The 17,591-nt window shown below is 44.9% G+C and overlaps 1 protein-coding gene across 1 annotated transcript in view; it reads right to left on the minus strand.

Annotated features, from left to right (window-relative positions):
• Sorcs1 (sortilin related VPS10 domain containing receptor 1) overlaps positions 1-17,591 on the minus strand; it is a 526,874-nt gene that overhangs the window by 84,143 nt on the left and 425,140 nt on the right. Inside the window, exons 9-10 of the mRNA XM_023715489.1 lie at positions 14,173-14,352; positions 5,033-5,179 (exon numbers count right to left, since the gene is read on the minus strand). Of these exons, the coding sequence (XP_023571257.1) occupies positions 5,033-5,179; positions 14,173-14,352 (327 nt within the window). The remainder of the gene's footprint in view (positions 1-5,032; positions 5,180-14,172; positions 14,353-17,591) is intronic.

Here is a 17,591-nt window from a genome sequence, read left to right on the forward strand (position 1 = left end):
AATTTGCAAAGTTTGCCCAAATGTTGGAATAAAAACAATGTGCACTGACTCCTCCCCTTTGACTTAATTAAATTTTTGTGTCGGCTTTAGGTATCTGTCAAAGCGAAATCGCCAAAAGCAAACAGACTCAGCATAGTGACCACCAAGCTGCTCTGAGTTCAGGGCACACATTGGAGCTGCAGGATGCTTAGCACGTTGTGCAGCTCAGGCACCTTGCGGCTCTCGCTTTCCTCATTCTTTCTTCACTGTCCTGCTTTCTATGCTCTGATTAGCAGACAAGCGCAAAGCGCCCCCCCCCCTCGCTCTGAAGATGCTGCCCTCTACCTCCAGAGTTATCTCCAGGGCAATGGCGTCAAGACAGAGCCTGCTCCAAGGCCAGTGCTTATTTGCACTTTCATTTCCACATTAATAAGATAGAAGGATATGCACAGAAACCAGCAGGGACTGCTGCCAACCACAGTGGATGAAGGGTTTTTGAGTATAGGGAATTGAACTCAGGACCTTGTGGTTTCCAGGCAGTCTCTTGTGCCACTGAGCTACAACCCCAGCCCAGCATTTGTATTTGGAAGCTGCCCTTGGTAGACTTACACATTGCCACAGGCAATGGCCTATTATCAGTTAGTCCATTCCAGGACCAACTGGATCATTGGTGTTTATTCTTATCAGAATCAGGCACAGTATTTGAGAATCTGAAGGAGATTAATGACTCTGAAAACTGCAAAGACAAATGCCCAGCTTCCCTTCCATACCAGGGAGGTCTAGTGCTTTCTCTCTCTCTCTCTCTCTCTCTCTCTCTCTCTCTCTCTCTCTCTCTCTCTGAGCGAGGTGTCAACAGCCTTTGGATGCTGTCTTCATAGTACTTTTACTCCAGGGCTATTAATTTAAAAGCTGAACTGCAAGGACCGATCAGAAGTCTCATACATAGCAAAGGTGCAGGTGAGCTCCTAAGTAGCACAGCCAGCATCTGCCTTGACCCAAATGCCTATACTTCTGTGCAGTTTCCGACTCTGAATTGGAGCGAGGAATTCCCTAGGTGTTCAGTGCACTCAGTGGCAGAGAGCAGCGAGGCCCCCACACTACTCGGCAGGATGCGGAGTCTTTGGCCCCACTTCAGTCTGGCACAGGACCTCATTGCACGGAGTGCAGAGGAAGTGGAAGCCACTCGTGAGTCTCCTGGGGCAGCTACCTGCTTGGCTGCCACAAAAAAGAAGGCCAAATCAATCTGTAAAGAAGTCTGGGTCTCTCTCTATGAAACGCGGGACTTTCCCAGGGGCCCCAGGATTTGTTGTGGCCTCCACTCCGTCACGCCTTTCCTCTCACGAGCCTGATGTGGAGGCATTGGGGGTAGGGAGACCATGAACTGTAATACCCTACCTAATTGTACAATGCAGTCTTCAGAGGAAAGAAATCCCAGCTGGGCCCTGCGGGCAAGCATGCAGAAAGACCCAGAAATGCAGTCCTAAATTACCCTGGATGTCTTATTTCTATGGAATACATTTTACAGGAGCATTCCATTTGGGCTGTAATTCCGTACTTCTTCCACATCTGTAATGGCCCTGCTGGAAAATCTCTTTTCTAATCAGTAGCCTGAGCTTGCGGTGACACTGTCACTTTCCAAGTACTCAAATCTAAAATCACTTTTTATCTTCTCTCTGCCACCAGCTCCCAAGTCCAGGGAAGGGTTTCTTTTTTCTTTTTTTTTTTTTTTTTTGCAGTCTGGGTTTCCTGTAGCTCAAAGATTTTCTTTCCTTTTTAGTGCCTTTGGCAGATTTTGTACATGGTTTTAGTTTCTTCTCCCATTTCCTTTGTCACAGCTATCACTATTTTGAAAAGCTTGAATTAAAAATTGTTTTAAACTTTAGGATTAAGGAGGGAGGAGAGAGTGAGGGCTCTCGGGTTCCATACTCATCTCTATCGCATTAATTCATCTCTCCTTCATCCTCATGGAGCTGCTTGACTTTACTAATGCTGGAGCAACTTGAGCTAGCCAGCATCAGAAGGTGGATATGCTGGCAAATGCTTCAGCGTGGTTGTCAGAGGGAAGCTTTCATTGAAGTCCAAATAAGCTCAAGGAACGCCTTTGAATTATGTGTGTGCACCAAGCACCAACTCCAAACACAGTGCTGAGGCCTGACTATGTGGCAGATGTGGCTCTCAGAGCTCATCTTTGGTGTGGTCACCAAGACAGCTGTGGTCTCTCTATACGTAGAACTCCTAGTGGACGGGGAAGGAGGAACAAGAGAATCCATGAATACTCAGGCTGATTTCAGCTAGCAAGACGGGTCATGGGGAGAAGGGGTTGGGACAAATATAGCTACTGAATGCTCAGGAAATCTGTTTGAGCAATCAGGATGAATGCTAAGGAAAATATTGGTTGGCAAAAGGGCATTATTAAAAGAAGTAATACGTAATTCAAACAGGCTAAGACTTATCTAAACACTGTCAGCTCATGGAGATCAAAGGAAGAGCTCCACAGCCTCCTAAGTGTGAGGAAGCACACTGAAGTCTGGTTTAAGTGTAAGAAAGGAGGAGGAGGGACACCAGGTGGAAGGGGCCTGAGGTGGGGCAGAGGGAGGCCATAATAAAGTATCATTTTCTTTTCATCCAGAACAAGACAATCATTAGCAAGACCAAAATAAAAGGTGTGATATGATCTAGTTCATCAAATAAGTTCAAGTTAATGCAACTTCTAAAGTCTAAGACAAAAATTTAGTATATACTAAGGAAGGCTTTCTAGGGTTAGGTGTGTGAGTTCGGAGCACAAAGGCCCCCGAGGGATGCCTCAGCGTGATGGGGACAGTTGACTCCGATTGCGGTCCTCGCTGCATGTGTATGTACATGTGTCAACACTCATCGGATTGTACCCTTAAGTGGATGCCTCATAGGTACAGACGTTTTAGCTCACTGAAGTTGATTTATTAATATAAAAAAGGAGGTACATTGATTCCTGTTTGGAAAACAGGTTGCGAGGCAGAAAGAGGTGAATAATGGATCTTATGGCTGTAGGTCACGTAACACAGGACTGCGGCCTGTGCTAGCATTGTCCCCATGGAGAAGGACAGACAAGAAAGCTGGTGCTACCTCTGTACTTGGGAGGCACAGAAGTCTGGCTTGTGACTTTAGGTTCTGGGTAGAAAAGGGAAGACCTCGCTAAGTACCACGTTCTGAAGTCTCTTCTAAGGGTCCGTTTGCAATGCCAAGGAGCCCAGGCGAGCCTGTTGAGATGACATGGTCAGATCTCTCACATTGAAGCATTCACCCGCAAAGCGCAAGGCTTGGGTGGGAAATGGCACCTCACATGCATCTCTGGCTAAATGTCACAGTGCTTCCCCCCAGAATAGCTTTGCTTCAAAGGTGGTCCTGTTCCTCCCAAATGCCAGCCACGGCTATTCAATAAACAGCTATTGCATTTAGTTATTCTGTCCTAGGCTCTGTGCACTCGCCGTAACGGGCTGCTTTGCTCCCTGTGAGTTGCCAGTAACGAGGTGGAAGCGGAGTGGGAGGCTGAAGTTTAGACTTGTTTCCCTAATCCACTGTGACAACTGCGATGTCCTCTGCAACTAATAAGGTCAAGCTGTAGCTGCTGGCTTATTTTCCAGTAGCAGGGAGTGACACACCTCTAGCCCTGCAAGAGCAACTTGCCAGGTGACTATGCACGGTTTGTGGGATGGAAAGCAGCAATCAGAGTGGGTATGACATCAGAGCCAAGAGTCACCAGACAGACAGACAGACAGACAGACAGACAGACAGACAGACAGACAGACTGTCGATTCGCACACACTTATCAAGCACATTTTACTAAAACTAAGTGGACTTCTCTCTATGGTTACATACTGGTGTCTCCTTTTTCTTGACTTAAATGCAACTTAACCCTCTCACAGAAGGCCATAGCGTTTGCCTAACAGCACTTTGCTTCGCACTTGCGCCCCCCATGCCCCGCATTCGCTCAGCATCTGTTGGGCGCCTAGTGTGGGGCAGCCATCAGCAGTCACCAACAGGGCTGACAAGTGACTCCCAGGCTTTCCCTTCTTACGTGAGCTTCATGCAAAGTGCTGGGTTGTGCACAGTTCCCTGGAAGCAAGAGTAGTCTCTCATCCTTCTTTTCAATGCCATCATATTATTTACTATATAAACAAATTAATTTTGGTCACATTTATTTTCCAACATAACACAGCTTAATGAAATCCAGACTTCAAAGTAGGGATCAGCACATTTTTAAGGGGCTCCCAAATAAACAGCTTATGCATAGTTGACCCTACAAGACTCCGCCACTGCTCCTAGTTTCTGCCATTACAGAGGGAAAGTGGCCATGAAGATGCAGGGACACAGAGGCGGACTGCGTTCTGTGGAGACCTTATTTAGAAAGACAAGCTCCGGGTCACTGTTTTCCCTCAAGCCATCTTTTTCGCCAGCCCTAGCTTTGTAGATTAAGACAAATCGGTTGAGTATATTATAAAGAAAGCAAACAAAAATTTAAATCTGTGATGCTTAATCCTTCTGGAGTCGTGACATCCTCTCACAATGGTGACAATACATGACCACAGGAATTGCACCGATATGCTGTCCTGTTCAGGTCAACCAGTGTGTAGTGTAAGTGTTCATCACTAGACGGTAATAGGTGATTTCCGTGGGAAATGGCAAGTTCAACCTCACACCACAACTGGAGAGTCTCACCAGGACCTGGAGGTGCAGCTCAGTGGCAGGGTGTGTCCTTAGGCAGCTCTGGACTTGGTCCCCAACAGCAAAGCAAAGCAAAGCAAAACAGAGAGAAGGGGTAGGGCGGGGTGGAGCAAAGCAGAGGAAAGCAAAGCAAAACAGTTAGGGCTGGAAGTACAGAACCTGGAAGTGACTCCAGGCTTTACTACATGCTTTTATTTTGCTGACCATTGCAAAAGGCAGCCCATGGACTCCACTCCTTCCTTTGTGCCTTTCCTGCCCATCCTGCTCACGGATTGAACGGAAGTGCCGTGAGGACTGCATCCTGTTATGAAGCCCTCACCATGGCGTCCTCTGCCCCCACATGAATACTCACCAGCAGGCAGTGCACAGGGTCGCCCCTCAGATCCGTGTCCGGCGCCTGCAGCAGGCGCCAGTCTCGGCCTTTGTTGTACGTGATGAAAGTCTTCACCTGGTTGTCAATCTTCTTGTTTGCCAAGAACATTCCCTTTATCCCTGCTACCTGGGAAAAATTGACATGGCTGAAAAGTATATCAATTTGAGAAGGAGTATTCGCACTTACTTTAACAAAGTGGTTGTCCAATTCTTCCAAGAGCACTTGTCTTGGGAGAATCAACAGGGTGACAGCAAAGTGGGGAGCTACGGTGAGACACGACTCTCTAGCCTGCCCACTGATACCCTCGGAATTGTGCCCCTTGTGTTTTGGTCACAACAAGTCTGGTAGAAGTTCATTAGTACACCTAACGTAGGATGGCAGCAGCCTGCAGCGCCCGAGATAAAGTGGTATTCTCAGTTCTGTTATCTGCAAGTTACATAGAAAAAGAACATACTTTGAATGCATTCCAGACTCGCACACTTGGCGTCATATATTTGTTGTGCCTGTCCTCGTGGGCAAGACTAAGCATTCTACTTCAGACCTGAGCACATCTCGGGTTTCTCCAGGCGGTTCTTTTCTCAGCACTCATTGGTGTACACACACACACACACACACACACACACACACACACACAGTGAGTGTCAGACCTGAGAATGATTCCAGAACTTTAAGGCTTCAGAACTCATGCTGTGATCGACTACCTATTATTGAGCCATTTGGGCAACTGAAAGAAGTTCTGCAGTAAATATTTTGATCTGATTACTGCTGCTTTTTATTTCTATAAATGATCCCTTTACTAAGTCATAAATCCTCTGAAGATAGATAGATAGATAGATAGATAGATAGATAGATAGATAATTGTACTACTAATTCCTTTAGTTCATTGAAAGGAACACTTAATGATTAATTTTTAATTAATTTTGAATGCCTCTATCTTGTAATCTTAGCAAATACTTTGAAGATAACAATACACAGTATAATAACCTTTGCTAATTTGCCACTCGCTTGTTTTGAAAGTCTGCATCATTGTTTTTCTCCTTAAAATGAAAAACAAAGCATCTCATCAGCTCTTATAACAACACAGCGCTCACACGAGCGGCTCTTACTAATGATTCTACTCTGAAGACGCGACCGCCTCCACTCCTTCCTCTCCACGCTGGGGAAGGGCCCCGCCCGCAGGCTGTGCGGACCGTGCGCCGTGAGGCTCCCGCTGCAGAGTCTCTTTTCCAGTGGGGCAGGCTGCATCAAGTGCATATTTCATCCCTGTGTGAAATCCTAACAGGGCAGGGAAGCGGGAGGACAGCGAGGAAAGGCCCGCAGCGCGCTGAGCCGCGCTGCCGCTCACGCTCATCCCCCTGACGTAGCGCTCATAGTGGCGGGATCGCCAGGTGAAGCGGGGGTCACGGGCCACATTCCGAGCACGAAGAAATGAGCAGCTCGCTGAAGTAGCTATTGGGAACATACCTGACACGCGTAAATGAGCCGGCAAGCTCAGATGAGCCCATTGAGGCTCCCGCTGTAGAGTCTCTTTTCCAGTGGGGCAGGCTGCACCAAGTGCATATTTCATTAGACTTAGCAGGGCCTTCACATGGTAATGGGAAAAATTTTAAATGAAGGAGTAAAAAATAAAAAAATACCCATCATTTTCCAAGTGGTAACATCCAATGCTGCATCCATTCCACTGTGTACAATAAATCTTCTTGTACTTGTGTCAAAACTCGTGTAACAACTTTTATTCCAATTCCATGGAAGAGAAACCTCGGGTATAGATAAAACCAGTTTCTTAAGATCTCAGGTAGTTTGGTTGCATTCTCAAATCTGTTTGACTTCTCAAAGGCTTTCCATTAACACCACTCTGAATTTGTCAACATGGAGAGGCTGGTTTTGATCAATAGAAGACACATTTTGCCTTTCCTTTTGACACAGTCAGACCTCATTAGTTTGTACCTGCTGATTTGACATCTGGGATAATTTAGACTTGGGCCAAATTTGCACTCTTTTGGAACAATAAATTCATTAACAAAAAAAATGCCTTAAATGAGTCGCTGAGAGGAGTACTTTGAAGTACCTAGTGAAACAAACCACATTCTGGGCAATCAACAGCAGTCAGTACAATTTCTTGTGCATGGTCAACCCTCAGCAAATGTGGAAGGCACAAGTTCCAGGATGACTCTACCTCCTAGTAATACTGCCTTAATTACTAATAATATTTAGTATTCACCATGCCAGCTCCAAAGGGGCTGCTCAACAGGAAACTTCAAATTAGTTTTGCATATGTTCATGGGGCTAGTATACACTTAAATAGGACCAAACTGGCGTTTCTTTAAAAATTCAATTTGATAAATCAGGATTTCACAAAGCCATCCTAGGCTTCTATTCATATCATACAGAGAAATGAGGAATGACTCTGTTTCAGCCATTCAGTGCTCAAGAAGGTAATAACAGCGAATGTAGAAGGAATAAAAATGTTACTCATCCCAGCAGTTTCTTAGTCAATTGGCCTTCCTGCCCTTCCTCTTTTGGTAGAAATGCCAGAGCAGGAATAGACACACTAAGGAGCTGGTTCATTCGATTTGCAGAAGTGGCAGCTTTATTGGCTCTTGACTGCTTGGCATTAACAAATGCCATCTGAGCAGAGTTGCACCTTGGGATACATCTCTGCCAACTTGGCTTCCAGGTTTATCTTAAGGAATAAAATCTTGGCAAAGTAGAGAGAATGGAGAAATGGGAGGTCAACCTGGATAGAGCTACTTGTATTCTTCTTTTAGCCAAGGGACTTTAGCCACTGGAGGTGGCTTTGTACTGGTTCATCCCTGTGACATGGTTTGCAAAGGTGGCTACCTGCTCCTAGGTGTTGGGACCACCCACCCTAAGCAGGAAAAATCCATTGCTCCACATCTGTCACTGCGACTTCTGTGCTTTTTCAGAGTCTCATCATCTGTCTTGCAAATGTGCTCTCACTATAGGGCTTCAGATGTTTAAACAGCAGCATTAGTGTCTCCAATGTGGAGCTGTGTGGTGTACATGTGTGAATATTTGCTTGCATATATGAGTGTCTGTGTGTGCATACGTGTGTACATGTGTTTGTGTATGGTGTGGGTCATGTGTGCATGTATGGTGTGGGTCCTACTGAGGATGAGCAAATTGGTATAAATTGCCAGATAACCTCTCTCTGTCTCTACTCCAAATGCATATTTAGTAAAGAGAGTGGGGTTGACACTTGGTAAGGGATAGAGAAAATACTGTTCCCAGTGGAAGCTGTGGATCTGTAAAGACACAGACTTTCCCATGAAGATATATGTGTGAAAAAGATATATTTCTACTGCTGGAATTTGTCTACTTTTGGGGGAAAGACCTGTTAAAATGTATGCTTACTGAATTTTGTGACTAGTGAGCGTACTTGGGAACTTCTTTTGTTTATTTGCTTCTTATAGAAGGAATTCCACATTAGCAGTTTCAAAAATACTCATTTTGTGTTATACAGCAGCGTAAGTAGGAAAATATCAGGTTGATTAGATTTTACATATGAAGGTAAGATGTGGATATCATATGTCCCTGAAAAGGCTCTTTTTGTTGAAGGCTTGGTTTCTGATGGTAGGGGAGTGATTGGATCGTAACAGCCATAACTTTATCAGAGGAGTAGCAGACCATAATTTGATTGCATACTGTTAGCAGCAACAGGAGCTGAGTGCTAGGTGAAGTACATGGATTGTGGTGGTGTGACCTTGGGTGTGTTTCTCATCCCCACCCCCTTCTGTGGTGGTTGACTGCTTATGTCATTTTGAGTAAGATAAGCTCAACTAAAATGGATCAGCAATTCCATACCCCAAGGTGTGGAAGACCCATCCATGGAGGCTTGTCACCTGGATGGCATAAAGGCGAATGAAGAAGGATGAATCTGCTCCTTCTCAGAGGCTCCTTTCTTTGCCTTCATCCTGGACATCTCACCCTGGCTTCTAGCGCATCCCTCATCTTCTGGCACAGAGCCTTCCATCTTCCAGTACAGATCCTCAGTCTTTGGGCATAGATTCTTCAGCCCTCATCAGAGGCCTGATGGGTTCCTGGTAGAAGCTCCTCCAGGACGCTGCAGTGAGCTCAGACTTTCTATTGAAACCTCCAGATCTGCAGTGTGCAGACAGACCCCATCCACTCTGCCACTGACTCTACGTGTCCACTGTAAGCCAACCTTGTAGATTCTTACATATTTGTGTATCTTGTATTATATCTGTTTCTCTGGTAAACACTGACTCATACACCTTAATATAACCCAATTCAACAAATGTTTTTGGCAAGTTACAGTATTCTGTGTGCTGAGAACTTGGGTTTCTTAAGTTATTTCAAAACAGAACCCCAGACATCTCCCCTTTTCTCATGATTCTTTGACAGTTCTCGCCTGCTCCAGTCTTTCCAGTGTCTCACATGGGAGCACCCTAATTCGGGAGTCCTTGTGTTTGCTTATATTTTTCTCTGATGCTGACTGAGAGAGGATTGATCCCTCTTCTCAGTCTTAAGTCACAAATCCTCAGTGAAAAGCTTTGAAAGAATAAAAGAAAAATAGCAATTATAGCAAGAAAGAGAATTTTTCCAAGACCATGATTCCTTTGGGATTTGGAGAGAATATTTTTATCTTGTAAATAATGTTCCTGCCAGAGGGGATAGAGAAGCAGAGAGATCAGGGATGCTTCTGCAACTGGGGAACTTTTCACCTATTTTGATAAAATAGGTGAAAATACTCTTTATCTTCCTGCTGTACTGATCAATAATCCTCTCATCCAGAGATAGCAACCTATTCTACATACTGTAATGAACATATGTTGGGTTGGAGATCATTTTTTTCCTCTCTGCCTCTTGCTCTGTCATTTAAGAGCAAAATTTCATGCTCAGAAGTACATCATCATGACTGCTGAATTTTTTCTTTTTAAAAAGAGGCTGCCTGAAGTGTGCAAGCCACTCCGTGAGCAGCAGGGCACCCCAGCTCCGTGGCTGTGTCCCCCGTGAGGCACACCAGTGTGACTCGTGGTCACATGTGCTCAGCGCTGTGCATCCCAAATGCAGCGGCCAGGTGGCTGCACTCCCAACACAGCCCATTCCACTCAGCTGGGGTGACCTGTCATTGTCCATTAAGCCAAAGTGCTCTTCATCATCATTAATTAATCTTCCCTCCCAAAGGAGGGAGGATATTGTCCAAAGCTGTCAGACTCCTTTTCGTCATCCACACCACACAGATAAGCTGGGAGCAGTTGTCACAGACATGCTCATCACATCTCTTCTGTGCTGACCATCACCAAGTACTCTGTCTTCTAGTACTCAACTGACCCGATGCCACTCAACACTTATGTTACTGGATAGCAACAAAATGTTGATACATTTGACTTAGTGTGCTACATACAGACTCCACCAGTATTTTCTTACACACAAAATACACCAAAATTGAGAGCCATGTGCAATTACTGCCAGGATTTAGCTAAACACGAGCCTTGGTGCAGAAGTGGTAGAGGTCTGGCGCAATCAACTGCTCACTCTCTTTCCCCTGCTTTTCTCCTGGGCTGCTCTTCTGTTCTACCAATAAGCAAAATCTAACAGTATTTATCCTGCCCTCTAGTGTCCTTTAATTTTCATATTCTTCTTCATTCACAATCAATTGCAATCTGAGTAATCTTGCAGTAATCTTGTAATCTAAGTAAACCTGATACTTTGTAGTTGAGTATTTGCATACTCTTTGATATCCAAATTCTGTTGCTTACTAGTTTTATAATCTTGTATGTGTGGGTGTATTCTCCCACACTGCATTCACTTACTGGGAGAAAAGTGATTGCAGCCCCCGTATATTGAGGTTAATGTGTAGACTGAATGAGACAGTTTGTAAGGTTCTTTAGACAGAGCTTTGTACAAAGTATTAGCTACTCAAGTTCATCATCACCCTCACCATTAACAACAACAATGAAACACTGCTAATGTTGAAACATTGCTAAATATGAGCTCGCTCTCCTGGCTCATATTTCCTGGCGCTCTTGAATAGGGTACACGCTCAATCAGTGACTCTCTCTCTCACTAAGAGAAAATTTCTATTTTCCATTCACTAAACCTCGGCTTTCTATCCCCCACGTGTAGTCCTAAACACTTTCCTACCCTCTGCATGTGCACGTGGAGTCCCACAGCAGAGAGGGAAGCATTCTCAGCCAGGTTCCACTGTGAATGCAAACAGAACGAGTGGTTTCAATGAGGCCAGAGCTCCCGTCAGTGTTTCCCACAGAAGCCCACCAACTCCGTCTGTCGTTGGTGCCCTCTCTGACATACCGCGTGGTTTGCCTCTGCTATAACAGCTCAAGTTGAGCACACATGTGGCAGGAGCGGGCGACCGTCCTGCAGCAGCATACAGCCAGAAAGCTGCGTCCTCTCCTGTCACCCTTGAGGGCAAGCAGGCATGTGCTCCCTGCCTTCCGTCCCCTCAACCTCACCTCATGGGTTGCTCATCTCTACTCCTTATTAATCCATTTATGGATTTTCTTACTTTCATTTATCTCTAAATTCTCATCATTCATTGTAATTCTCTTGGGAAATTCACGCTGGCTGGCTTTCAGCTTCCTGCTAGCCAGAACAATCAGATTTAAGGGAGCGTTTGTGCTGGGCTCCCTCTGCCAATACTCTCCCCATCTAGGTAATCAGCAGATACGGTGCTGCCATCCTGATCACATCAATTTCAATTCAAGGAGCCGGGAACTGTCAGGCTAATAAAACACAGACACTTCTCTCCTGGCCCCAGGATGCAAAGCACCTTTATGTAACCTGCTGCACCGCTGCTCCCAGTGACGATAACGGGAGCCAGCAGTTTCACCACAGAGCCACAGCCAGAAAGACACAAGGGAGAAACGCGTGGTTAACAAAGAAAAGCTTGCCGCATTCAGAGGTCACTCTGATTCTTTTCATTCCATCCCTGATACCAGGATTTGGATTCAGAAAGTCACTGGTGAACAGAGCTGTAAATAACAAGAAACCACAGTCATCCCTGCCCAGATCTGCCACCTTTCCCACCAGCAAGGGACCAATTAAAATGGTCTCCACTTTTGGCACAAAACACAATTCATCTGGAGGACTTATTGTGAGTTGAATTGAAAGAAAGGAAAGGATAACCAGGAAGACGGAAAAAAGCAACCTGCAAATCAGACCAGAAAGCAGATGGGACAACTAATCCAGGGCAGAAGCGTGGGAGTCACAGCAACTGGACACCTGGAGAAGACTTCTGCGGCCCAGGCTCGACCAAGCCAAGAGCAGTCGCAGCATTCTGGCGAAACACACTGCATGTTTGGGCATTTGCAAGTGAGGAAAGCAAGGTGGGAAATTATATTTGTTATAAGAGGACAACAGGATGCTGTTACAGAATGTCATGCGGCATGCTAATTGCAGTGCTGAAGAAATAGGAACGCAAAAAGTTGTCTTGAAAGCTTCTATACTGTGGGTAGAGTTTTAAGGATACGAAAGCAGAGTGCTCTGTGGGGGGTCAAGGTGCGTGGGCCACCACTGCCCTGCCATGATGGGTTGAGCACGGCTGCATTTTGGACATTGCTCGGCGTGCTTTGGGAGGACTAACTGAATTCATCTTCAGAGAAATCCTGCGCAGTACTACTTTTAGCCATATCCAGTTCATATTTTAACTAAAGAGACAGTGGCTTATGGGGCAAAGATTGTGTGTGAGACAAACACAAATTGCACAGAGATGATAAAATCACAGGCAACTTGAATCCAAAAATCTATACTCTAAACTTTATCCAAAGTGAATTTAAAACTAAATCATCAGAATATATAAATATTTTTCCAGAATACATGCTCAGTTTGAAGCTGAGATGTATGAAGCTATATTTATCTGAAGCATGGGCAGGAGAGAAAGCAAAGAAAACTTGTGAAAGTATAAAAAAGCCTTCAGTGTATGTTTCTAAATATATATATATACACCAGCTATTCTCTATGCTATTTGGTCCCAAACTCATTAGAACTCTCTTGGGTTCTGGGATGCCCTGCATTTGGTTAATTTGCCTGGACACATATGCAGAAGTTTACATACTAGGAGAACATTCCCACAAACTTGTGAAAGAGACAGAAATTTGAAAATACTGAAGAATTACAGTGATTGGCTTGAATTTAATAAGGAAAATTTAATAAGGAAAATTGATTTCTTTCATACTGAATAAAGCTCAATTGCTTCTTGTTATACAAACAGCCATTTGACTCCTTGAATTTATCCTCAACCAAAGTATACCATCATTATGACTACAGGTATCTCAATCTACTTTATATATTTTTTTCAAATAGAATACAAGTACATGACTGCACTTTGCAGGTCCTGAAGGTATTTGTAAATGGCTCATTATTATCCATTATAAATCTTTTAAGTACAAGGTAAGATAGAAAAATGGTAAAAATCCACCCTCAAATAGTGACTTTCTTTGTACCTATCTGCACTTTCAAGGCAATTAAATCCTTGGTATTTGCCATGAAGGCTGACTCGTCCAGCTTCATGCTTTCATTTTGAATTTTGCTTATTTTGGGAAACAAAGAGCTGTTGTTCTCCTAGGGAAGTCTGGTAGGCTCTACCTTTGTTGTTTGTTCCTGTAGTCTTCCAAATAGGGGAAAAGGAACATATTGGATGCATGTTGCACCACGTCCCGGGAAGAAGAAGGTCAGTAGCAAGGATGGTCAGAAAGGGCTTCACAGCCATGGGAAGTGCTTTGGTGGCAGGCAGGACAACCCTCTCTCCTTCCTTCCTTCTTCAGACATGAGAGCGAGCTGCCCCAGCACTTTTTATAAACAAACACTCTGCCCCTCAAAGCGACTTCAAAATCTCACATGAAGATCACTAATGTGCAAAAACTCTATTTAACTTCATCCCCAGACATGCTGCAAGTTCTCGGGGCTTTCTATCCCTGGACTTGGTTAAAGAAAAATCCCGGAGAGCGTTGCACACTGTAAGTCAAATCATAAAAATGTTTTGTAATTCCTTCCACCTCCCACGAGGAATGAGGCCATGGGTAGATCTGGTATTACGTGATCAATCAAGCACTGGACCCTAGCTGGCCAGTCCAGGCGATGCCGTGAGTCAGGGCCAAACAAGCCTGGTGCCATACCTCATAGAGGTCGATCATGACGTTGCCCTCGGGGCCTCTGCTGCTCTGCACATTCTCCAAGGCCAGGGTGAAGTAGACCCCACGGGTGTCCGAGATGTAGAGGTTGTAGGTGTCGTTCTGGTTCCACTCCTGGACCGCAGCAAACACTTGGTTCTCATCTGTGCTGATGACGTGCATGTCCTTCAGAAAGACAAGGCAGGGAGGGGGGAGGAGACTTTCATATGTGGACCACAGAGTATGGCTTGAGTAGGGTGAGGTGCTTTGATGGAGGACAGAGAGCTGCCTTTGGCACATGCGACAAACGATAATTAATTATGTTTTTTGTGTTTGTTCGGTACCAGGGATTGAATTGAGGATGCTGCGCTTGCCAGGCAGGTGCTTTCACAGCTGAGCTATATCCCTGGTCCCTAATTAATTAACTTTTCATAGCACATTTTCTCTGTCACTTAGAGGGTTAGGCAGCAAGGTCATGAGAACATAGGATCCAGGGATGCTGATGCTCAGTTATAATGCAATTTGCCCAGCAGATAATTGGAAGAGCATTTCCCTACCTATACATGGTTTTACAGAGCCAGTCACTTGATAGAGCTGCCAAGCTCCAACATGGGTACATGCTCAGAAGCCTTGCATGGGACAAATGTGAGAAAGCTCTTCAGTGACAAAGAGGAAATGGACCAACACTGCATCTGTCATTGTGACCCATGAGCCAGAGGCACGGGGTCCGGCAAACCGACACCACAACCTCAGAGTTCATTTAAGGGATCAGTTTCCTAGAGGAACAATCTGCACGTGAAAGTTTGAGAAGCCCAGCCCTGAAGTTCACATGCCCAGTCGCAAGCGTCTCAGGAGAACCCTCTCATCAGAGCCGCCCGCTGCACTAATTCATGGCGGTTGGCATTTGAGCTGATAACCAAAACCTTTCCTCTGAGTGGTTCTGCAGGGAACCGTGTGGAAACATGGCCATTCCTCAGGTGGGGATTCCACACCTGTCCTCCATTCAGACCCTGCAGGGCAAGGCCAACACAGCCTGACCTTGCATCTCCCTCTGGGAGACCTCTGCCCCTACTCCTGGCCCTGTTTCATCCTTTCCTCAAAGCTGCATCCTTTCCTCAACACTGCCACAACAACAACCCAAAACCAAAGCAAAGCTGAAAACAAGGTCAGGAAGACTTGCACAGGGAAAACAGACAAAGATGCCTGTTCTCTGTGCAGCATACCAGCCACTCAAATTGTCACCAGTGGCCCTTGTTCTGTCCTTGACAGAGTATCAGGAGATCTGACACTGTTCCTTGGCAACTATCCTAGTACTGGAGGATTCTCCCAAACTTGGAATCAAAATGTCTCATCTTTAACCTGAGTTCAGTTCTTGACTCTAATTTAGAAATGTGAACAAATTGTGTGTCTAGAATTCCTTCCTGCAAATGAGGTGGAACAGCACGCGCCTCTCAGACTGGTGGAGATGAAACCATCTATTAAGTGCTAAACACAGCATCTGGCCCTTAGCTTTGCTCCACACTTGGCAATTTGCAGTGAAGAGAGCCTTTCTAATCCCATTATTGATTAAGCAAGGTTGATTTGCCTTTCCTGTGTTGTAAACGTTAGAATCCTCGCTAATACACTCAACAAAAGGAGGCTCTTTCCTGTGTTTTCTTTTTCCAATGGAGGGAATTAGCTGTGAAAATTGTCTGCGGAGCCGGTCCTTTCTCCACTGATAGGCAAACCTTCTAAGGCTCTCTATTTGCTGTACACAGAGACAAAAACCCTCCACTCCAGCATTTAGCTATCCAAAAGGGCCAGGGATAGCGAAGCCACCCAAGGATCTGCCTGGCAAGCACAAAGTCTTGAGTTTGATTCCCAGTAACAAGCAAACAGCCTGAATTGCCAAACAGATCTTGACCCATATTTTCCTCCTTCCGTGGAATGCTATTCGATCCCCCAGTTCAAGTTAAACTTTCAAAATTAAGCTGGCAAGAGCAGATAGCCACTTCCCACCTCGGTGCCCTCTGCAGTAATTTCTGCATTTGCTAGCTTCTGAGGTCCTCACAGAAGGTGTCTGAGTAAACAGCCCTACACTGGATTATGCTAGCTGTTCTAACTCACCATGCATGACATTTGTTTTGTAGATTTTTGACTGAAAGCCCAGATGCATCGAGTGTTTTGATCTAGATTACTTTAGAGAATTGGTCACTGAAAAATAGGCTAAAATGGTTTTTTCCCCTCTCTCTCTTTCTTTATATAATCTAATTACACTGAAGAGATTTTTTTTTTTTTTAAAGTGACATTGATCTTAAATATTTGAATGGACAAGTCTGGCCTTTAAAATGCCACCTTTCTTTGTCCTTCTTGCCTAAATCCTATCGTACTTTCATGAAAATATCATCTTTCTCTTTTACTGAATTACATAATTTTACACCAGGACACAGTGTTCTAGCTCTTTTGTTGGAGCACTTAAACAGTTTGTTGTGTGAGGCCTGCCAGTATTGGGTTTTGATAGACTAACAATAGGGATCAAGGACTCTGGTGGAATGTGTTAATTAATGCTGAGTCAGAGACTTTTCTGGCTGATAGGGCAGTCACCAGTCAGGACTCTTCAGCATCCCGATGAGTTCATCTTTAGCAAAGGACACAGAAGGGAGGTCGTGTTGTCACACGTCTTTGATCACAGGATGGACATTTTCTGGGATATCAATAAGGGCATTTTATTCTAATACATCGGAGAAAACATCATTTTGCATTTAGGCTCTTTATCTGAAATCAAGGCAAAGGAGAATTGATAAAAGAGCTGTTCAAGGGTTGCAGCACAAGCTAGTGGCAGACCCAGGTCCACACCTGGGTCCTCTGTCACCAATGAAACGGCCTTCATACTACCTGCATCCTGGCACGCATCGATCTTCCCCCACGAAGGCAGCTGGATCCATTCTAATAATAACATTTCCTTGCTTTTATAGACTATGTGGCCTCCAAAATGCGCACAGCACTTTCATATGGATTGCCTCATTTATCTCACTGGAGTGGCTCTCCGTGAGCTCCTAGTTATTACCCAGCTCCTACGTAGGAGATCTTTCACTCTATCTCGTTCACAAGATGACTGTGTGCTTCTGCATAGTGACCTCAATATTATGATATTAATTAAAAAAATAAAGCACAGCACAGGGAACTCTGATCTTTCAAGAACTGGACACAATGGGAGCAGATGATTAAAAAGAATGAGCATGAAAATGCTGGATCGTCTCGATTCTTCTGGTTGGCAGGAAGGCTTCTTTGTTCCTTCTCAGGGGCAGCCCTCCTGTCCCTGACAGAGGAGCATAAAATAGGAGCCTCCTGTTGCAGATCCCTCCCCTAAAGCTGGGGCTTCTCTCTGAAGGTGTAAAATGATTGCAATGAAGCCGCTCATTGCTTTACGTTGTAAACAGCCACCT

This window comes from Octodon degus, unplaced genomic scaffold (assembly GCF_000260255.1).
Source record: "Octodon degus isolate 3935 unplaced genomic scaffold, OctDeg1.0 scaffold00042, whole genome shotgun sequence".
Lineage (NCBI taxonomy): Eukaryota > Metazoa > Chordata > Mammalia > Rodentia > Octodontidae > Octodon > Octodon degus.